This window comes from Pollicipes pollicipes, unplaced genomic scaffold, assembly GCF_011947565.3.
Source record: "Pollicipes pollicipes isolate AB1234 unplaced genomic scaffold, Ppol_2.1 Scaffold_7262;HRSCAF=8765_pilon_pilon_pilon, whole genome shotgun sequence".
Taxonomy (NCBI): Eukaryota; Metazoa; Arthropoda; class Thecostraca; order Pollicipedomorpha; family Pollicipedidae; genus Pollicipes; species Pollicipes pollicipes.
The window spans coordinates 6,844,788-6,868,056 of record NW_023597055.1 but is presented as its reverse complement, the minus strand read 5'-3'; the positions used below and the strand labels follow the sequence as shown (position 1 = coordinate 6,868,056).

The 23,269-nt window shown below is 64.8% G+C and overlaps 1 protein-coding gene across 1 annotated transcript in view; it reads left to right on the top strand.

Annotated features, from left to right (window-relative positions):
- Positions 1-370: 370 nt before the first annotated feature.
- The window catches only part of step (cytohesin steppke), a gene marked incomplete in the record, with an annotated part of 127,240 nt that continues 104,341 nt past the window's right edge, over positions 371-23,269 (top strand). Inside the window, 1 exon segment of the mRNA XM_037237989.1 lies at positions 371-604. Coding sequence (XP_037093884.1) covers positions 544-604 — 61 coding nt within the window.

Genomic DNA, 23,269 nt, shown 5'->3' with positions numbered 1-23,269 from the left:
GGCCCGGCCGTGATCTCCTCCCCACGGTGCCGGCCCGTCCGTGATCTCCCCACGGTGCCGGCCCGGCCCGTGATCTCCTCCCCACGGCGCCGGCCCGGCCGTGATCTCCCCACGGTGCCGGCCCGGTCGTGATCTCCCCACGGTGCCGGCCCGGCCGTGATCTCCTCCCCACGGTGCCGGCCACCGGCGCGACCGGTGCGGCCCGGTCCGCTCGGCGCGGCCGGCTGTGCGCCGCCGGCCGCCGCGTCAGTCGGTGCGCCGCCACCGAGCCGCGAGCACCGCCGCCCGTGTCGTCCGTGCCGCCCGCGCCGCCCGTGCCTCCCGTGCCTCCCGTGCCGCGCCGCTCCGCTCCGGCCGGTGGTGTGTGCCGCGTCGCCCGGCGCCAGGACAGCGCGGCGAGCGCAGCCGACCAGCGCGGACCCAGTGCGACCTGCGCTGCGGGCGTGTGGGAGGGAGCCCTGTGACCGGCCGTCGCGTGGAGCGTCGCTGGTGCTCAGCCGCCGGGCAGGTCATGGACGGTCGCGTCTGACCGCAGTTAGCGCGATGGTGGCCAAAATGGCGGCGCAGCCGCCGCCCGACCCCTCGGAAAACCTCATCAACAAATGTGAGTAACCCTTCAGGTGGTGTGAGAAGGGTTCGCGCACAGTTCTGGTCTGCGGCGGCGTGGACTAGCCGGAACGGTGACGTGACGAGGTGCCATCTCGCCGCCCCAGTCTCGCTTTCGAACGTGCTGCCTTCCGCCCCGCTCAACACAGAGCTGGCATGTCTGACTGGCTGGTGTCGTTCCAACTGACGGTGGCATTATGCTGCAATGGCTGTTTGTTATCCCGTAACAACGAGTCGTGGCGACGGTATGCCTGTTCGGCGTGAGCCCTGGGCGTGGACGAAACAGTTCCGAACATGGTCATTTAATGAGTGTTGAAAATGATCCACTGCTTTAATGGCAGAAAGTGACGACGTATTCTGGTATGTTAAGTGTTTCCAAGCGGCTATTGTTTCGTTCTCGTATGGATATTGCAACATAAGACGAAACTCAACTGCATTGCCCTTGGTGTGTCTATTAAGCGCAACAATGTAATCGGGTCTAATTCCAGCAATTACTAAGAAGTCATTGCTGGCAGTGGCCCGGCTCCCAAAGCATGGGTGTGCTGTTATAGCTCCACCGAACATTTCCACATAGTTTTCGGTTGTAGAAATTCGCCGAGTGCTCGTGCCACTGATGTGAAGCATCTACGGTCGTAATAGGGCGTGTATGCTGAAATCAGATCGTGGACAATGCGGCAAATGTCCGCGATGCGTGGGAGATCTGATGTAAGTGCTTCAGGGGAAGCGATAAGTTTGCTTTAATTGTCGGAGCCCTCGAGGCGATCAGTATCAGAATTGTCGCCGTCAGTTTGATCGCCGCATTATCCCGCCTTTCGTCTTGGATTTGCCTCCCAGAAAGCTGTTTGTGATCTATCCCATTCCAATCCATTCCCAATAGGCCATTGGCTCATCCAGTCGTACCGATTTGACCCGAGCTAGATCTCGTTCTCGGGAGCCTCTGCGGGCTGTGACCGCTGCCACCGTGCGCTCTGAGGTGAAGCCAAGGCGTCAGCCGCGGCCACGTGGTTGAACTTCGCTGTGATGGACGCACCAGCTGGCCTCAGCTGCCAGCAGCACTGTTTTCTCACTTCGCAGTTGGTCGGGTGTGTTTGATGCGCGCCGCATTCTGTGATGATTGCTGGTTGTCGGTTTTGGGATGTCCGCTGAAATTGAGAACGATCTCTCCTGCCCACTGCAGTGCTCATCATTTACCCTAGTGGCCGCTTTTCCGCTAAAAAAATAACGACGAACTATGAAGCGAGAACGCACAGCAGAAGACTGAAATGGTAACCTGCCGTCGCAGCCGGACGCGATGCTGGGCGGGAGGCTCCGGTCCGGTGTCACAGCCGGGCGCGATGCTGGGCGGGAGGCTCCGGGCCGGTGTCGCAGCCGGGCGGGAGGCTCTCGCGGCCGGGCGGGAGGCTCTGGCCAGTGTCGCAGCCGGGCGGGAGGCTCTGGCCGGTGTCGCAGCCGGGCGCGATGCTGGGCGGGAGGCTCCGGTCCGGTGTCGCAGCCGGGCGCGATGCTGGGCGGGAGGCTCCGGTCCGGTGTCGTAGCCCCGGGCCGCGCTCGGTGCGGCGGTTCTCACCGGCGGCGTCGTGTGAAGTCCGCCACGGCGGCCGGCGTCGCCGGCGGGCCGGTCCGGCGCCGGCAGACGGGGACCGGCGCCGGCAGACGGGGCCCGGCGGCGGCGGCGGCGGCGGCTGTCAACGCCCGGTTACCGCCGGGCCGCCGCCGGCCACGCGCGGCCCTGGCCCCCGCCGCTCGCGCCGCGCCCCGGCCACGGCGCCTCGGGCGGGGGTCTCTCGTGGCGGGCCGTCCAACAAAGGTGACGCCGCCGGCTGATGGTTGGGGAGCGGCGGGTAGGTCAGGCCCGTTGCGTCGTCCTCGCGTAACGCCATAGACGCAACACAGAACAATGTTTTGTCGAGTAACTCCCCCCCCCCCCCCCCGTCTTTGCGGTGCCGCCAATGCCCGGAGCTGACCTGCTGGGCAACCACGTGTTGGACTCGGAACAGTTCACGCGCGCCGATAGAGGGAAGGTGTGGCACTGGCATACTCGCAGCGTGGCTGGGGAGCCCGGAGCTCTCCGCTGTCCGTCCGGCAGACAGGCAGCGCAAGATACCGACATCACACCCGCTGTCCTTTGTTATTTGATCAAGCGAATCTCTTTGATGGCCATTCAGTTGTTAGGCGTCAGGGTGGCCCAGCGAGCAGTTGTCCCGCAGTGTATACCGCTCCAGCGCGGTGTTTCACGTCAGTCTCAACCCAGGCTAACTGTTCAGTCAGGCTGGGCGGCCGCAAAGTCCGCAAATGCCCAGGTAGGGCGTTTGCGGGGCGCCACCGCTCGTCCAGTGAGTGGGGGTGGCGACAGAGCGGCTGCCTTCCGCCAGTCGCGGGGTGGGACCGATGGGACTGGTAGGATCAATGGGGCCGGTGGGACTGGTGGGATCAGTGGGGCCGGTGAGGCAGGTGAGACCGGGGGGGACCGACGGGACCGGTGGGACCAATGGGACCGGTGGGACCATTGGAACCGGTGGGATCGATGGGGCTATCGGGACCAATGGGACCGTTGAGACCAGTGGAACCGGTGGGACCAGTGGGACCGGCGGGACCGGTGGCACCAGTGGGACCAGCCCCGCACAGCCGTCCGTCTCAGCGCCGTCCGTCTCACGGGCGCTGGCCGGCGACACCACCGCTCAGCGCAAACACGGACGGCTGGCGGCGCCCGCCAAAGCGGCCGAGCCCGCGCGCTAACTGGTGTTTGTCCGTGGGACGCGGCGCCCAGCTACCTGCCCATCGACCCCCACCCCAGGGCGAGGGGAGGGGAGGTCCGGCCCGGGCGCATGGCAACCTGGCGTGACAGCGTAGGCGGGGCTCGGTTGGTAAGGCTGGCGTTGGCTGGGGAGGGAAGCCAGCTGGGTATGTCGACCGTGCGCCAGCTGAACTGGACTGGTGACCTTGTGACCCCCGGATAGGTCAGATATGGTCAGCGAGGCTGGCGGCTGACCGCCCGTCGCCGCGCTATTTGTAATGACGGTGGTCGTGGCTCCGGACGCGGTCCGGGTCCGGGTTGCGGCACTGCGACCTCAGGTCGGAGGCAGCCCGGATTGCCGACGTCGAAGCGACGCTCTGCGCGTGCTGTCTGCCGCCGACGGCTCGCCGCCCAGCTGAAACTCGCGATGAATCGGCGTGCGAATGACGCAGTTTTGGATTGTGTTGTTAAACCATTGTTCGCGCTCTTGACGCTGACGAATGGTACGACGACTTTTGATCGCCATTGACGCTGGTCGACACTACTTAATGACCGCCCGGGATGTGTTTGTGCGTGGCCCTAGCATTCCTTTGCAGTGAGCGGCCTCAGGTCTCTCACCCCAGAGTTTCCACCCGGCCGGCATGTGCCCCTCCCCCTCGCTGTTCCCCCACCGCGATCGCGGGACATCGCGCGCAGTTGGCCGGCCGGCGATTCGCAATCAATTACGGGCGATGACAGATCGAAGTTCGCCGCCGGACTGATCGGCCCGGGGGTCGGGCAGGGGCGGATCCATGGAGGGAACCGGGTCGGGCCTCCCGACGTCCAGTCATGTGCCAGGTCCGCGTCTGAGCTCAGCCCGACGGGCGCGTGGTGTTGGCGAGACGCTCCCCGTGGATGGGCGCAGGTGCTGCGCCGGGGAGCGAGCGCGCCTCCAGCGGGCGGCTGGACCGTCTGGAGCGACTGCCCGCCCCGTCAGACCCGGGCAGTCGGGTCTGCTAGCCGCCCCGTCAGACTCGGGACAGTCAGGTCTGCTGACCGCCCCGTCAGACTCGGACAGTCGGGTCTGCTAGTCGCCCCTTCAGACCTGAACAGTCGGGCACTAACCGGCACCTCGCCAGGTGGCGCATCGACAGCTCGCTCGAGTGACCCGACTCAAGTCCGCACGCCAGGACAGTCCCAGCGTCAGCCCCTGTGGCGGGCCTCGGCCGGCCTGCTCTCCCTGACCAGCCGGCGGTGGTACAGCCCGGAACCAGCCGCGTCCCGCCGCGACCGCTGGCGCGTGGCGGTGACCCCCGATGGCCCGGCAGAGGCCCGGTGCAGCGCCGGCCGGTCCGTCTGCACGTCCGGCTGGTCACCCGGTGCACACCCGGTTGGTCAGCCGGTGTACACCCGGCTGGTCCCGGTGTACACTGGGCGCTGCCGGTGCACACCCGGCTGGCCAGCCGGTGCACACCGGCCACCGCCGGTGCAGGTGCCAAACACGCTCCGGGTGAGCACAGGCGCGCTGGGGGGTCCAGGTGTCACTGGGGTCGGCTCGTGCCGGGGCGCAGGTCGTCGCGGCCGCTGGGGACCTCCCCGTTGGCTACTATGCTGTGGGTGAAGGGATCGTGATCGATACTGTCGCGGCAGGTGACCACCCAAATACGACAAAACCACTGCTGACGCATCGTGAGCTGATCAGGTCCAAAGGCTGTCACTGATCCTCATAACCAGGCCATCCAGTCCACTGGGACCACCCCGCTCCGGCCCGTCGGTAGCGGCCGCTGCTGACGCCGCCGCTGATGACGCCGCCGCTGATGACGCCGCGCCCCGTGTCCCTGCAGACCGTGGGAGCGCCCGGCGGCGGCGGCGGCGGCAGCGACGCCTCCCCGCCCGGGGGCTTCCTGTCAGGTGGCTCCCCTCCCCTCCCGCCCCCAGTAATAGACGGGGGCGTTGGCCCCTGGCCGGGACGACCCGCTCGGTAAACACGGCTCCCGGCTGGGGTGTTGGACGGCCGGTGGTGAGCGCGGGGACACACGGGGAGCTGCGGGAGGCGGGCCGCGCTGGCGGGGGCGTGAAGGGACCAGGGGCGGCACCACCAACGGTAACGCGTTCCCTATGATGCCCTTGATATTTGTCGTAACACCTTATAGTCAATCATGCGATTTTGAAATTTACATTTGGATTTAATTAGACCGCATCAGCCTAAATAGCCCGTCCGTCATCGCTGCCGTGTTCTGTCGGTGGTCTCGCCACCGTCTGCCATCGCTGCCGTGTTCTGCCGGTGGTCTCGCCACCATCCGTCATCGCTGTCGCGGTCTGCCCGATGGTCTCGCCACCGTCTGCCATCGCTGCCGTGTTCTGCCGGTGGTCTCGCCACCATCCGTCATCGCTGTCGCGGTCTGCCCAGTGGTCTCGCTCCCCTAGGCGAGGAGATTTAAGTGCGGAGAGGCGCGTGTGATGAAGAGGCGGGAAGTGGGGCGATGGTGTTAAAGAGCATGTCGGCGGAGAAGGCTGTGTGTTTTACGTAGTGCGGAATGTGAAACGGCGACGTAGACAGAGCGATCCGCTCCCCCGCGGCAATTATTTTCACGTGCTGTTTGAATTGGGATAGATGACCGTAATCGCGTGGCGTAGACCTCTTTCATTTGGTTCCTGCCGGGAGATGGATCACGGAAACCCCGGGGCGACGACCTCCCAGCCAGCTGTCTTCATCTCGACTCCACTTCGTCACTCTCCGGTGCATCGCCCTTGCGGCCGGTTACAGTGAGCTCTGAGATGAGGACGCCCGGATGGTCCACCTCCACGCGTCGCTCTCCAGGAGTGTGATGAGTGCTCTTCGGAGGGAGAGTTCTAAGGGCCAGCTCTCATTGCGCGATACTTTCGCAGGCCCCCTGCTGTTGTGGCGGGCCGCCAATATGGTGATCTTAGATGTCCTACACGTCGAGCAATAACCGATCAGTTGTCGGTCACTCTGTGTCCCGGCGTCCCTCGCCATCCGACATGAGCAGACCGCTCGGACTGCTCTCAGACTGCGTACTGCTCTCAGGCTACAGACTGCTCTCAGACTGCAAACTGCTGTGGCCGCTCTCAGACTGCAAACTGCTGTGGCTGCTCTTAGACTGCATAGTATGGGCCGTTCCCAGACTGCTCTCAGACCGCATACTGCAGACTGTTCTCAGACTGCTGACTGCTCGCCGACCGCAGGCGGCTCTCGGGCTGCAGACTGCCCTCAGTCGCGCTGCGTCGCATACCACCCCCGCACCCGGCGCCCGTGGCCTGACCCGAGAGGCGTCCGACGCCGGACCGTCGTGCTGGCCGCCCCGCGCGGAGCCGGGCCGGTCCCAGGCCCCAGCGGCCGGGCCGGTCCCGTTGGACGGCCGCCCAGCCGGCACCGGAAAACCCGGCCGCCACTGACCCGTGACCTGGCACCGGCGCGGGTGACCGCTGTCCGGCCGGTCGGTACTATTGACGTAGAGCACGTGACGTCACCGGTCGCGCTCGCCGCCCCGCGAATCTGACCGCGGAGCGTGGCCGTTTTTCGTCCTTCAAGGTCTATTTTCGGCGCCGTTGTCCGCCGCGATTTTTATGCCCGTGCTGTGGATTTGGCGGATGCGGCGTGAAGGGGGTCGTCTTTGTCCGCTCCCCGAGCTTTTGTCCGGCATTGGCGTTGGCGTGGCGGTGAACAGGCGGAGCGCGTCTGATCCGCTTTGTGGGCTCCAGCGGCCAGACGCCGGCTCGCAGGTGCCGGAGGCTACTGCAGCTCGTGCTCTTGGCCCGCATTGTCTCCCAGACGAGTTGGTCGGGGCAGTCGCTCGTGGCCGGCGTTGTCTCCCAGACGAGTTGGTCGGGGCGGCCGGGTCCTCGGGCATTCCGTCAAATGCTGCGAGTTTGTCTCCCATGTGCACGTTGTTTTACGGCCGCCGTCGTCGATCGTCTCCTCTGCCCGCGATTCCGGTGGACTGTCAGCGTTAGGCCGACCCGGTCGGAAAGCGTGTGACGAAAGACAATGGCGCAGTCGCGCGTCGGTTTCGTCGACGATTGGTGACCGCCTCCTGCGCGATCGTGCGTCACACCTGGCACGCGCCGACCAGGCCGCGGTAACGATCCCGCGATTATTTGGCCACCTGTGTGACACACTTCTGTGCCGCCGTGAACTATCGCCCCGATGTGGGCCGGGCTCCGCGCCCCGGGCCGATGCATAAAAACATGACCGCCGCCAGATGCACATATCAATGACGACCGCGGAGACGACGAGGCGGGCACGGGCCGGCCGTGGGTGGCGTCGCCCCGCCAGGTCAGGCGGGGTCAGGCGGGGTCAGGCGGGGTCAGGCGGCCCGTGTGACGGCCACGGGCGCCGGTCACGTGGCGTCGAGCGGAGCTGAGGCCCGGCTCTCGGCGCGGGTGCTGATGTGACGCCTCGACATGTGGGGCGCGGCCGTCCGCCGGGGCCTCGTCACCGCCTCACTGTCCGTGGCGAGGCACGTAGGAACTGCAGACACGTCAGACTAACGGATCACGCTCGGCGGGTGTGATCCACTTCTTGCAGTGCAAGTTCTTAGCAGCCGTGCCGAGTGTTCCCAGGCGTGCGGCGTTTGCAGGGGTGGGGCTGCCCCGCGCCCGGCGTGGTGCTCCGCCCATGTCAGCGGACGGCTGTCCGATCGCTCCGCACTGTGACGAGCGCCGTGCTCGCAGAGCGCCGACGGCCGTCGTGGTGTTCCGCCCATGTCAGCGGACGGCTGTCCGATCGCTTCGCACTGTGACGAGCGCCGTGCTCGCAGAGCGCCGACGGCCGTCGTGGTGCTCCGCCCATGTCAGCGGACGGCTGTCCGATCGCTCCGCACTGTGACGAGCACCGTGCCCGCAGAGCTCCGACGGCCGGCGTGGTGCTCCGCCCATGTCAGCGGACGGCTGTCCGATCGCTCCGCACTGCGACGAGCGCCGTGCTCGCAGAGCGCCGACGGCCGTCGTGGTGTTCCGCCCATGTCAGCGGACGGCTGTCCGATCGCTCCGCACTGTGACGAGCGCCGTGCTCGCAGAGCGCCGACGGCCGGCGTGTCAAAATCGACGCAGCGAACGGTACCATGGAGGCCGAAACGGCCTGACCAAAGCCCCGGAGCGAGACCGAAATCAAGGAACATTCGATGGATGCATGAGTGGACGACCGAAAATGCGAAGCGAGTCCGAATCTGAGAGCCTGAAATCGTCCGTAATGGTTGTCTTTTTTACCTCCCGAATCTGGGATGTCGACACGGCCCGTCACCCGGTCGCCGTTGTTCCGGTCGGTGACAGCGGACTGCCGCGCGCCGCAGCCGGCTAGAGGGACGTCACGTGACGCCGCGCGGGCCGCGCTTCCTGTTCCGCGGCGGCCGTGACTCATCGGCAGGGCCGTCCACCGGACGTCCTCGTCTCCCGTCTGTGGGGCTGGGGCCGGTCACGAGACGTCCTCATCTCTCCGTTTGTCGGGACCAGGGCCGGTCACGAGACGTCCTCGTCTCTCCTTTTGTCGGGACCAGGGCTGGTCACGAGACGTCCTCGTCTCTCCGTTTGTCGGGATCAGGGCTGGTCACGAGAGGTCCTCGCCTCTCCGTTTGTCGGGACCAGGGCCGGTCACGAGACGTCCTCGTCTCTCCGTTTGTCGGGACCAGGGCTGGTCACGAGACGTCCTCGTCTCTCCGTTTGTCGGGACCAGGGCTGGTCGCGAGGCGTCCCCGCCTCTCCGCCTGTCGGGGCCGGGTCCGGTCATGGGACGGGTCCGTGCGGGTCCCGCGGGCGGGGCCCGGTCATCTGGGGTCGACCGCAACAGCGAACCGGTGCCACCTGGCAGCGAGCCGGCCGAAGTCCCCGACAAAGCAGTGGCGTAACCACGGAGGTTGGATCACTGGTTCCCATGCTGCCGTCACACCACTCCTTCCATCGGAACAAGCCAAAAGTGGCCCAGACTGCCCAAAAGTCTCTGGGGTCTGGCCGTCGCCAACGCCGTCAGCAGCAAGCCCACGGAGTGTCGCGCAGCAGCGCGGACGCGCGGCATCACGGGTCGTAAGCGCATAGCTCCGTGCGCGGGGGGCGTGAGGCACGAGCAGGGAAAGTCTGGTTGAGACCGGCACGAGGGGTGTACTTCAGCACGCGCCCGTGTGCCCGGCCGACTGCGTAACGGCCGTCGCGCCATCGTCGTCACGGACGCCGGGCCGTGACGGCCGTCCCGCCGTGGGCCGTGACGGCGCAGACCGGCGGCGCTGGCGAATCCCTTCCGCCGTTGTGACAGTCCGCGGTCTTTTTAGGCAAGTGTCGCTGAATCAGCCCTTTGTATCCGCAGACAATGCGTTTGCCGGCGCCGAAATTTCGTCAACTTGGTCCGATTTCACGCTCGACAATTGTGTGCCGACACCGTCGCTCCGCTAACTACCACGATCGGGGTGTTAGCGATTTCCACATGCTTATTAGCCTTTCTCTGTGGCGCGTTGTAGTCGGCCTGCGACGGCCCGTCTCGAGCACCAGGGGGTGGACCGACCCTCCATTACCGGCGGCACGTCCCGGCTACCTCCCCGTCTCCCCATTACAACGGTGACGCTCTAGACGCAGGACTTGCCGACCTCTCCCTGCCGACAATTAGGCCGGTCAGGTTCGGCTGGTATGCCCCTGCCGGCCCCCGTCTCCCCAGCATTGTGGCCTTGTTAGCGAGCCGCGCCGCCCGGCGCGCCCCCGGACCCGTGTAACGAGGCCGGCTGGAGCTCACGTGCTGCATACATAAACCCGTGTTGCCGACCTGTGTTCGTTATGCCGTTGCGAAGCAGCTGGAACCGAATCGGCCGCCGTTCGTCGGCGCCGAGAGGCCCCGGCGAGGCCCCTGTCGGCGTCCTGTTCTGGCTGGTCTACGCCGTCGCCATTGTACCACGCGTCGGCGCGCTGAAGAAGAACAAAACAGCTCCGGCGGCATAACATCGCGCAGACGCTCGCCGCGTCCGGTCCGCGGCTGTGGCGTCACGCGATGCCTGTCGGTCCGTGTTGTGCCCTGCTGTGGCGGCGAACGTGGCGCGCGGGGCGGGGCACGGTGGTGCGGCTGTGTCGACAGTGCCGGCTGGCACGACGCGCTCGTGTGCCCGTTGCGGCCAGAGCGGCGGCAGAACACAAGCCGGCGAGAGAGAAAGCCGTCACGTGCAGAACGCGTCGGAACGAGTCGGATGTTTTGGTCTCGCTCTAGTTTCCGCCGTCGCCGGCCGCCGGGTCCGCATTGTTTTCACGGTCGGCTGATGGCCGGCGCCTCCGATCCGTCTTGACGGCGGAGTCTTCCGTCGCTCCTTGACGACGGAGTCTTCCGTCGCTCCGTCTTGACGGCGGAGTCTTCCGTCGCTCCGTTTGGACGGCGGAGTCTTCCGTCGCTGCGTCTTGACGGTGGAGTCTTCCGTCGATCCGTCTTGACGGCGGAGTCTTTCGTCGCCCTGTCTTGACGGCGGAGTCTTTGGTCGCTCCGTTTTGACGGCGGAGTCTTCCGTCGCTCCGTCTTGACGGCGGAGTCTTCCGTCGCTCTGTCTTGACGGCGGAGTCTTCCGTCGCTCCGTTTTGACAGCGGAGTCTTCCGTCGCTCCGTCTTGACGGCGGAGTCTTCCGTCGCTCTGTCTTGACGGCGGAGTCTTCCGTCGCTCCGTCTTGACGGCGGAGTCTTCCGTCGCTCCGTCGTGACGGCGGAGTCTTCCGTCGCTCCGTTTTGACGGCGGAGTCTTCCGTCGCTCCGTCTTGACGGTGGAGTCTTCCGTCGCTCCGTCTTGACGGCGGAGTCTTCCGTCGCTCTGTCTTGACGGCGGAGTCTTCCGTCGCTCCGTCTTGACGGCGGAGTCTTCCGTCGCTCCGTCGTGACGGCGGAGTCTTCCGTCGCTCCGTCTTGACGGCGGAGTCTTCCGTCGCTCTGTCTTGACGGCGGAGTCTTCCGTCGCTCCGTTTTGACGGCGGAGTCTTCCGTCGCTCCGTCGTGACGGCGGAGTCTTCCGTCGCTCCGTCTTGACGGCGGAGTCTTCCGTCGCTCCGTCTTGACGGCGGAGTCTTCCGTCGCTCCGTCTTGACGGCGGAGTCTTCCGTCGCTCCGTCGTGACGGCGGAGTCTTCCGTCGCTCCGTCGTGACGGCGGAGTCTTCCGTCGTGACGGCGGAGTCTTCCGTCGCTCCGTCTTGACGGCGGAGTCTTCCGTCGCTCCGTTTTGACGGCGGAGTCTTCCGTCGCTCTGTCTTGACGGCGGAGTCTTCCGTCGCTCTGTCGTGACGGCGGAGTCTTCCGTCGCTCCGTCTTGACGGCGGAGTCTTCCGTCGCTCCGTCGTGACTGCGGAGTCTTCCGTCGCTCCGTTTTGACGGCGGAGTCTTCCGTCGCCCCGTTTTGACGGCGGAGTCTTCCGTCGCTCCGTCTTGACGGCGGAGTCTTCCGTCGCTCCGTCTTGACGGCGGAGTCTTCCGTCGCTCCGTCGTGACGGCGGAGTCTTCCGTCGCTCCGTTTTGACGGCGGAGTCTTCCGGCACTCCCGGCCGCCGCGGGGCGCGGTCTGCTCGCGCCAGTCACGTGACACGCCGGTATTGCAGCGCCGGTGCTGGGGCGCGGCTGACCCACGGGCAGCGCTCCGAGGCCAACTGTACCGACTTCCGCTGCTGTCTGCCATCGCCAGACGGTAGTTTCGGAAGAAACGCCGGTCCAGGATGCAGCGGCACACCAGCGAGGGGCCGCTGGGGTGGCTAAGTGGCAGGATACCCTCCTGCGCTGCTGTCATGGCGCCCCGTGCCGTTCCGACTGATGACCCGTCGTGCTCCTCCGAGCGGGGGCGTACACGACGCTGAGGGGCCCGTACCACCTCAACCAAGGAGCCAACCATGATAATCCTAAACGATTATAATAACGGCGGGTAGCCCCGGTCACCACGTCCCCTCCCCCTCGTCCGACCGGCGCGCCCACTCTGCACTCTATCTAATCGACCGGCGCCGCGGTGTGCACCGCAATTAGAAGGGCCTATCTGGCGCCAGTCGGCTATCCGACGAGGCGATATCGAGCAGAACCGGCGCCGGTGCACGGCGGAGACGGCGCCGTGCCCCGGTCGGCCCCGTTCGGCCTCGTGTCTCGGTCGGCCCCGTGCCCCGGTCGGCCCCGTGCCCCGTTCGGCCTCGTGTCCCGGTCGGCCCCGTGCCCCGGTCGGCCCCGTGCCCCGGTCGGCCCCGTGCCCCGTTCGGCCCCGTGACCCGGTCTGCCCCGTGCCTCGGTCTGCCCCGTGTTCCTGTTGGCCCCGTGCCCCTGTCGGTCCCGTGCCCCCCGTTCGACCCCGTGACGCGGTCTTCCCCATGCCCAGGTCTGCCCCGTGCCCCTCTCGGCCCGTGCCCCGTTCGGCCCCTTGTCCTGTCGGTCCCGTGCCCCGTTCGGCCCCGTGACCCGGTCTGCCCCGTGACCCGGTCTGCCCCGTGACCGAGCCGCCGCGCCGGTCCGTTCCCGTGATGGGTCGGTGCAGGCCGGGCAATGTGTCCGGGACAGAGGTCGCTGGGATCGGCACGGCACGATGTCACTGACCGGCAGTGAGGCGCACGAGATGTCGTGCGGCTGGGTGTTGGCCGCGGCACGACCGCGCGGCTGACGTGACCGGAAACGCCACCCGGAAGCGGTTACGACCGTCATCATCATCAGCGTGTCGTATGAGTGTTACGACCTCATGGCGCTCGAGCACGTCCCGAAAACGGTCGTCTGTGCTGGGAATTGGTGTTACGGCGTGGTTTGCTTTGCCACCACAAGCGTATTTCCGTCCTCCGTTGCCCCGCGCACTGGTGTGCTGAAATGATTCCTGACCAGCGGCGTGATCACGCCGAGTGACCAGTGACCAGCTGGGCGCGGCTCGGGCCGCGAGCCGCGTCAGCGCCGGCGGGAGTACCCTGCTGCGCGTGAGGCGCACGTCCATCGGATCACCTGCGCCGCCTCTCCGGCTGTGACGCGGCCGATGCGCCGGCCCGAGCCGAGCCGCCTCGGCTGGGCCGCGCTCCATTGTGGCGCCGGCAGCCGGCTGATTGGCTATTGTCAGAGACGGGCCGCGCTGGCCGGCAGCGCGCCGGCGCGGCGGGTTTGACGGCTCGGTCCGACGCGTCGCTCACACCCACCACCGCCCAGCGACGGGTGGTGACCGTGAGGAGGAGATGGCGACTGCTCCCGTGACGCTTCGCTGGCGCACTCAACAGGTGATGGGTCACAGGTCGACGGAGCTGACCTCCGACGGAGAGGTCATCATCTGACGCCGCCGGCGGGGAGGTCATCATCTGACGCCGCCGACGGAGAGCCCGGTTGCCGCAGATCACGCGGAGCACTGCTAGGCTCGAGCCTCGCTTCAAGAGTCGCCGCGAGGCAGGAACTGAGGTTGAGGTGGTGACCTTCCTGAAATGGAGCATGGTCAGGGTTCGGCGATGTCTGAGCCTCAGAAAGAACCACCAGCGGACACGAGCAGAAGCCAACCGTCGGCACAGCGACCTGATCTGATGCAGCTCATCAATACATTCAGTACATCAATACATCAGTACGTTCATTCAATACATCTTCAATTTAGGACTATGGGAGAGACGGATAGCGGGCACCGGGCTGTGTCAGCTTCCGCTGACCCGACGTGACGTGACCCGACCTGGCCGGAAGCGGTGTGCGCGGTGTCCCAGTGAGCGCAGGCCTCCTGCGGTGTCGGCCCGCTGTCGGCCGGGCTGTCCGCCGCCGCCGCCGCGTGATGACCTGTCGGCGAGAACAGTGAACCGGCCCACATTCGGTCACAATAGGCGCCTGATTAGCCGGCCCACTTCGCCGGGCCCCACCGGCTGTCACGGCCGTGGCTAGCCGTGACGCCGGCCCGTGGCGCGGGCTGACTGGGTGGCCGTGGCGCCGCCGGCGGTGGCTGTCCGGCGGCTGTGACGCGCCGGCGCCTCTCGTGCAAGCGTACGGGCCACCGACTTCACGGGCGCGACGCGTTGCCCACGGACTGGGGCACGAGGCGCGCAGATGTGTGTTCTTCGCGGTCCCGAGGTGAAAATTTCCCGAGAATGTTGTAGATGTCGATGCGATTTTTGGGCCCCTGATTCCTATGCAAAGCCAGATGATGTAGCGTCAATTTTCCGAGATGTTTGGAATGTCACTGCATTCTTAGGCGACAGTAAAGTTGAGCCGGCTGCCGTCTCACAGCTGTTAGTTGTTGCCTGCGTTGTTGCAAACTCGGTGCTCCCATACCTTCCAATGAGCCCCGGCTTACGTGCCCGTCAGGCTTGAGGGCCCGGCTGGTCCTCAGCGCTCTGGATGAACGTTCCGTGCAGAATCTCATCATGAGCTGTCGCGGCGCTCGTGCGGTACCGTCACAGGCATTGGATTATCGATTGACGCGTGTCATTGCGGAAGCCATGAGTATCGCCACGGTAGACGGAAGCCGAGGCGATCGGAAATCTTCCCCCGGACGGAATCGAACCTGGGTCTGTCGATCCGCAGCCCGATAAATGACCACCCGGCCTCTGCTGCCTAACGTGCGAGCGGGCAGGCAGGCGCCTGTGTGGCCGCCTGAAAAGCGGCTCTTAGCGCGGCGTTGGTGGCGCGCGGTGGAGCGTCGGACCCCATGGCGCCGCTCGGTCCCGGAGACGGCCCGCGTCACGGCCGCGCCGAACGTCACGCCGCCGACGTGACGCGCTCCGTGTTTGTGTGACGGACGGCGACGGCGGGCGCCGGACAGGACGTGCGCCGGCGGCAGTGAGGAAGGGTGAGGACGAATGCGGACGAGGTCAGGAGCGGCATCGCCTCCGACGCGTTCGGGCAGATGCGACAGGAATCGGACCACGACGCCGGCGAGCGTGCCCGTTTCTCACGAACTCCGAAAGTGAACGTGTGTGTGTGATTGGGGTTTTACGACGCACTCAGCTGCTGAGGCTATATGGCGTCGCCTGCCTCGCACCCTGGCAGGAAGGGCGGGCACCGCGGGGAATCGAACCCCGTACCTCTGGTTTCCCGGACGCACAGTGGTTAACGCAGACGTGTTAACCACTCCACTACCGGCCCCTCCTAAAGCGAACGGAAGAGCAGCGTCGCGTGATGTCGTTTCCTCGTGACGCGCGGCGGACCGTCGGTTACCCCGCACGCAGCCCGCTGGGGCGGAAGTCGCAGCGCCGGAGGTCGCCGGCTGCGAGATGCTGGCTCGGCGCGCCCGCGGCGGACAGTCTGGACACACCGCCGCCCTCCGGACCACGGCCGCCCATTACGGCCGCGCTCCCGTGATGAGCTGCATCTCATTGAGCGGCCGCACCGTGGGAGTGCCCTGCCCGGCTGCCGTGCAACGCGCGAACGTCGCACCGCCCGCTACCGGCGCCCCGCCGGCTCTCGTTATCACGTCTCCGCCGCGGAGGGTGGCGGCGCTGACGCCGCGCGGACGGCGCGCGCCGACGGCGGACGGGTTGCAGGGCGGCGGCCGGCGTGTGAACTGCGCCACTGCGTCGCATTCCGGCCGCCGCGCAATTAGCCGTTTCCGCCCGGGCCGGGCGCGCCTCGCGTCCCTGGGAGGGAAGGGGGGGGGGGACGACACCGGCCGGCTGGGAGGACAGCGCGGACGAAGCCAACGCTTAAGCCGTGGATAAGTGGTGGGAGTGGCTGTGGGGGACCTGGTGGCGACCCGTCGTCAGGTCATAGCTGCAGCCATCGCCGGGGCCGGTGGATTCGAGACTTGTTGAGCTTTTGGCGGGCTGGATGCTCTGTTTTGCCGATGTAAAGTACTTTGAGAGCGGTGGACCCCGTAAAGTCAGTTTTTCACTCCAGTATCCGCAGAAGTATGGTCACGCTGTTGTAATCCACGTTGCTCTTCGTCATCCCGCGCCTCGCGTCCCGCAGAGTCCGCTGTTCGCTGTTTCGACCCGGTGACTGCTCCTACAACGCGTGCCTCGCGCCGGTGTCGCCCCCAGGGACACCTGACGACCTTTGTGTCGCAGTCTCGGGACCGCACCTCCGCCCGTGGAGCTCCAATTTCCACGGAGCTGTTTTTGCCAAGTGCCTGTTCCGGAAGCGGGCTGGACTTTTCGGACCTTGGGAGAGGGAGGTGCCACCCCACCCCTCCCCGCGCGCCGCTGACCTTGTGACGGGACGCACGCCGCGGATTGGCCGCTGTTTACCCCACTCAGATGGCTGGGGGCCGCTGTCGCATTGTCATGCCGTTTAAAGGCGCGGCCAGCCTTTTGTCGCCGTGATGACCGGCTTAAGAGCGGTGACAGGACGTGCCGTATAAATTAAAACGTAGAGCAATTACTGTGTCACCATTGTCACAATAATGACGTTCAGCTGTTTCAGAAGGGGATAATATTCTAAGGGATATATATATATATATATATATATATATATATATATATATATATATATATATCGCGGTGCGTTATAGGTGTTAGCCGTGCAGTTTGGCCCGTATGCGTTGTGAGTGTTTACGTGGGCGGAGCGGGATATAAATATTTCCACAGAATTGTTTATAAATACACTCAAACCCAATAGCATCTACAGCATGCATGTAATGCAGCGTGCATCATGCGTGCAGAGACGTCCAGAAAAGCTCGGAACACATGTGTCTGCACCGGTCTGCTAGCGTTCCGAAGCGCCCGCAAGGGCCGCAGCTTTGTCAACCATTAGAATGGTCTTTCCTCTTCGTTGGCAGTACTTGTTGGCTCCAGGGTGGCTCCGCCGATCCGCGACGCGCCAGCTGTTAGCCGTTTTGCAGCAAATGCCGCACGTGCACTTGTGGCTGTTACGCTGACGAGCTGGATGAAAACACACGCCTAGCGCTCCGCCGCTCGCTGCAGACAGGCTGGAAAGCAAACAGTGGTGCGATCCAGGCAGCAGCCAAGGGGACGGAGTCGGTGGTCGATGCGGCTGGCGCTTCCGACCCGAATTGGGCGAGAATGTCACCCGAGGTCGTGCACGAAGTAGCCGGTCTTGTGCGCTTGACACGGCCAAACTACGTTTCTTCGGGCTGCCGGCTTTTAGCCGTATGCACGACCGCCCAGATGTTGCAACGCTGTCAGAGGCTCCAGATGGCAGTCATACCGTCACCGACAGTTGACCGACAGTACCGACAGTTGACCCCAGTGGTCACCGTCATCAGTTCCGTTTGTCGCCCGCCGCGGCCGCGTCGGGTGAAGGATCGCCAGCAGCACCATGCATCGCGCGGTCCCGTGCTCGTGACCGGGCCCTTTCCGCCGCGTCCGTGGTGAGCACGCGCGCCGGTGGTCCAGGCCAGCCGACTTCCAGAGGAGACTCCCCGTCGCGCCGTCAGGAACCCGTAGCCGGAGCTCCATCAAGATCGTTTACGGGCCGAAGGCCAGGTTTTCTCTCCAAGCTCAGTTTTTAACACTTGTCTGCGATTTTTATGATTTTGTCGAATTTTTTGGGGGACAGGAGCAAGTGCTCGAGGGCGGAGCTCCTCCAGAGAGACCCGGAGCTCCACGGATGTGTGGCGACCGCCGGCAGGGCGGCCGCGTCCCCGGCCGACGCAAAGACGAGACACACTCGGAGGCTGACGACTGCCGGCCGCTCCCATAGTTAGCAGTGGTGGCCGCCCGTCTGGCGGGTGATGTCCCCCGCTGATGTGCTCTCGGCGCTCCTCACGGGACGGCGGTGTGACAGGCCACGGGACTGCGGTGTGACAGGTCACAGGATGACGTAGTGACGGGTCAAGGAAGGGTGGTGCGACGGGCCACTCTTGTAACGGCTGGGGACGACGGGACCGCCGCGTGGACGACCCTCGGCCTCTTCCCGGACCTACTCCTCGAGTCGTTTCGAACACAACGGCTTATCACGCTCGGCGAAATCGAAGCCGACCTGGTCGGCGCTGGCGCGTGCTCTCTCCGGGCCGCGAAGGCACGTCTCTCCTGTAATTTGTGATCATTTCCGGCCGTTGGACCGATGAAGACGTAAGGACCGCCGCCGCACGGCTGCATTAGGCCGTCGAAGCCTTCCGCTGCGTGTCGGAGGGTCACAGGTCACAGCCGGCGGTGCGGAACATTGACACCGAGGGCGGGCCACAGCCGCCGCGCCGGCGCCAGCTGTCTCTGCCGGGCTGGCCGGGTTTCGCGGCGCCCGTCGGGCCCGCACGGGTCAGGGGTCAGGCGACGCCGCGAGAAAGCCGCTGCCGAGGCCCTCCGGTGCTGATTGGTCGGCGGTGGCGCTGCGGCGCGTCGATTGGTCGTCAGCCTCTTCGTTTGCGCGGTGATTGGCCGTGCGGTACTGTGAAGCTGACGCGCTCTTTCTCTTGTTTCAGGTGAGTACCTCGTGACCTGGGACGGTGACCTCTGACGCGGCGACCCCTATCGACTGCCGGGTGATGTAGTCATCACGCGGTTTCGACACGCGTCCGTGTGTGTGTGTGAAAGGGTGACTGTGCTTTTCTCAGTACGTCATTGTCTCCGCCTGCATGGAGAACAGTCATCCCACCGCGACCTTCGACCTGATGGGAACCCGTACGATGGTGTGGATCGGTCTTTGTTAAGACTCCGTTTCTGAGAGGTCCCAGCGCTATTGATATCGACAAATGATGGCGACTTTTATGTGCCGTAAACGCCGTTTTATGGCGCGTGTCCTCGGCGAAACCGCCACTGATCGTCCCCGTGTGGGTTTTCCGGGCAGGTCCTCGCCCACACGAGCACTTTGATCTTTATCGGCCATATATTATATTGGCACGGGTGCTCTGTTGGTAGTGCTTCTCGGATATTGGCGTCAGACGGGCGTCCCGGCTATCTCATGCGACCGGCGGCGGGGTGAGGGATTTTTAGTTGGATTTCGGGGTTAGAGTAGGGTCAGGCTACCACCAGCAGTGTTAGTTCAAGGTTTCATGCTTCAATTTGATGTAGTTTGAATTATCCAAAAATACTTAATTTTGGGTCAACATCCAGACTAAAATCCCGCTATGTGATTGAATCACAAAAGGCTATGCATACCCATTTTGACACAAAATGTAGCCCCCCCCCCCTGGATTTCAAAACCCTGCAACATATCTCCATGAAGTTTTTCCGTAGCCCATTTCTCAGTGAAGTAAACCGAACTTTTTTCCTAAGCAACGTAACACGTAAACCTGTCAAATTTGCCCACTCATTTTCTTTTCTGTTAACTTTCATCGGATACCGCAGGGCTTAGGCGGTTTAGGCATCGAGTACTGCCCAGGGCCCGAAAGACCCGATGTTTCTTTGTAAGTCTGCCACGAAACCTTCAGCCATATAAACGAATGCACGAAACACCGACCGCAACGTCCATGCGGTAATACCAATGCGCTTTCTTGCCCTGCACATCGATATTTTTAATCCTTTCACTCCAACCGCTTCATGTATCGAGAAGCTACCCATCAGCATGGGTTTCACGCCCTTTTCTTGTCTATCATATTCTGTTTCCGATGAGTTGGCGAAGCCGGGGCATCATTTGCCACTTTCCGCCTTCGTGCACAATTTTTTTTCAGGAGACATGGAATGTCGACGCCAGCATTGGCGCTGCCCCATGTCATGCGATAGCCAATCACGTGCTGGAGAGCCCGGATAGGGAAAACGTCTCTGAGGCAAACCCCGAGAAGGGCGGAAAGTCCCACCCGTGGCGTGGCCGTGTGTTAGGGGTCCCGGGAAATACTCCCCGGGACGTCTCCGGTCCGACTCCGGGACGCGGAGATGAGGTTATAGACAATATTGGTGCCAATGCGTCGTATGTAATATTGTGCAGTGCGAGCACGAAGGAAACGTGGGCCTACTGGAAGGTATTGGCTGGGATAGTTGGGTTGTTGTTGGTGAGGAAGAGTTTGTGGCAGGAGAATAGTTTCAGACGGTGTACTAGACAATATAATCCACGTGACGTATGTGCGTGTCTGACACTTTTTGCTTAGTGTGAGTCATATCTTTGTGGTTTTTGCACGTTGAGCCTTGTGGGTTCCTTCCTTCTAGTATGAAATGCGTAATACAAATTTCATCACGCGTAAATTCCTTGACAAAGTACTGCAACTCAAACACTGACCGGGGCGCGAGCATCCCGCTGGTCAGTAAGAAAATGTATCGACTTAACGATAACTGCTGGTAAGGAAATCTGTTGAAGGATGCACTGCGGAGAGACCGGCTGGTGCACTGTTGCATTCCCCTGCGACGGACCGTCTCCGTCGGAAGTGCCGCAGAATAGCGTGAGATGCTCGGCTGATGTTTGGCAGCCCCACAGGCAAACAGTCGATCATGGCCCGGTGATGGCTGTCGGCCGGGCGGCTGTCTGCTGTCGGCAGTGGGGCGCGGGAGACGGGGATACCCTCCGCCCTAGGTTCGCATCCGCCGTGACCCGCTGGCACCGGCGTGACGCACGGTCCCCCGTCTCTGGGGGATCCGCCGCCGGCCAGCGTGAAGCTCGCCACCGACATCCGGTCGACGTCCGCGCCATATAAGTCCCGTCTGGAGCGTCGGACGTGCCGCGCGCCCAGTCGGCGCCGGCAGCGGACGGGTGTCGCCGATGCGGCCCCGCGCGTCAGCGGACGTTTGGCACCGGCAGCGCCACCGAAACCCGTCGGAGGTACGTCGCATAACGGTGACGGCTGGCCACTGCGGCTGAACTTTCCTCAGACATCCGCAAGCGGGCCGAATCGCTCGCGGAAACTCCGCCTGCTGGGCGGCCTCTGTGCCCGAAAGAGCTGCGGCCCGTCGGGATTTTTCTCGCCTCCTGCCGCGCCTTTGTTTCTTGGCATCGCTGGAGGCCGTCGGGCCCGCTCGCCACTCCGCGGCATGGCTGCGCTTGGAGGCGGGCACGGAAGTGTGTCCTGGCGCCGGGGAACCGAAGCCATGCCGATCACCTCCACGCAAGCTCCGGAACGGGCGGCCGCGAGCGTGAGCGCGCGGTGCGGTGGCCGAGGTCCGGAGCAGGACGAGAGGCCGCTCCGGGGAGAGGAGCAGCGGACCCGGTGGTCGCCTGACTCATCGGCAGGCCGCGCTGGGTGGTGTGCCGGGCTGCGCTGCCGGCCTGCGGCGGCGGCGCCGCGGCGCCGGTGGCCGCGCTCGTCCGCCCGTCCCGGCTGCATGTACCGTGCACCGCGGCGGCGCCCGCGTGTCCCGCGCCCTGAATCACCCCCCGCCGCCGGCGCTGACTCAGCTGAGCCGCCAGCTCCTCGGCGCTCTGTGTGTGTGGAGAGCGGCTATCCGAGGACGGTCGCCGCGGCCGCACGTGTCCGGATGAAACGGTCCGCGGTCGTGACCGCCGCTGAATTGGAAACGATTGGATGCGGGCGGTGACGGGACGACCGCCCTGACCGGGCGGCGGCGCTCAGCAGATCAGCGTCCTCCCCGCCGGGTGCTGACCGCCCGCGAGGTGACAAGGAACCGCGGACGAAGCAGGCGTGCGATCGCGCTGGGCGCTGTGCACGCGTGTCGGGCCCGTTCGCCGGCCGCTCGCTCCTGCCCCGGCGCGGCACGAGGCGGCCGGCTGTGCACCGGCAGATGAGGTGGTGGGGCTTGCCCGGCCGCCGCCCGGGGCCTCCAGTGCGTGGGGCCGGGCGCGGCTCTCACCGCAGCGCGGCCACTGTGCGGCTGCATCCCCGGGTGACTCACGGGTATCCGGTGTGGTTTTGCACCGGGCATATCGGCTACCGTCAGAAAGGGCCGCAGACGGCGGCGGCGCAGGTGGCCGAGGATGGCCGGGGCACATGAGATGTCCTCGCAAGACAACGGGAGCTCTGAGAAGCGCTAGAGTGGCTGAAGCGGCGGGTAGCTAATGCGAGTTGGTTGCGCGCGATGCACTGTCATGTGCGGTTTACCGCAGCATGGTTGGCTGCCATGTGACGCGTGGGGGATTGCCTGTGCTGTTACTTCAGCAGCGCAAGACAGCAGCTAGCCCTTCCCTCACGTCTATGGGCTGTGGCAACGAGTCGTGTGAGTGGCCGCGTCGCTTTCTCGTCTTTTTCCACGTTCGGCACCTTTTTACCGTCCGACCTTTTGCTTTGTTTACCCTGCGCCAGGCGTGCATCCCGTCTTCTCTGACACGGTCGCCTTTTTACGCCGGCGTCTGTCCTCACCTGCTCCGGCGCGGCCCGCGGGTGGGGTCCGCCGTCGCCGGCGGCGCCTCTTCAAGGCGCGCCGCCGTGACCCCCAGCCGGGGTCAGCCGGCCACCGATTGGTCGGCGCGGCGCTGCTAGTGCGCCATTATTGCCGCCGTGAGCGCGTGCTTAGCGGCCCGCTTGCTGCCGGGCGGTGATCGGTTTCTCGCCGCCGGCTCCCGTGCTCTCGCGGCGGTGTGGAGTTCGAGAGTAAGTCGTGAAGACGCGGAGCTAATGACGCGGTGGCGGTCGTGCGGCGCGGTGTTTTGCCACGCCGGCGTGGATACCGCTGAGAGCTTCGTGACGGCTTTTACGACCTCTGACGCTTGCAGCCCGTGGACGGCTGGCGCCGACGCCACCTGAGCTTTCCCACGCAGCGCGCCCGCCGTTTATTTGGCCAGGAAATTTACACCCGCCTCTAATCTGCCGGCATAATTGACTCCGGGGCCTCGGTCCGGTCCCGCTGCACTACAAAGTCGCCGGCGGGCCGTCCGTCCGCGAGCCATGACAACCCGCGGCTGTAAAAACGGGCCGCCCGGGCGCCCGCATCCCGCCCCTTCCCAGGCCGGCCCGCCCGGTATATGGGTCCGATGAGGTCGTGAGCGGCCGTTGTGCCGTTGGAATTGCTAATGCCGTTCGCGTTCCATCGGTCTGGGGGCAGCTGGTGTCCCGTGGAAATGCGCAGCGAGATGCTGTATTGGTATGTGCAACGTCTCAAGGCGGCGAAGGCTGTCGAAATATGGGATGAAGCGAGCTGTGCGACAAAATCATCATATCTGCTCAGGCGTGTGATGGACTTCATCATGGAGGTGGTCTCGTGAAGTGCTTATGTGTGTGGGGGCGAGGGCGGGGGGGGGGGATAATATAGCCGGTGACTTCCTAGCTCTTCCATACCACCGTCTGCGGGACGTC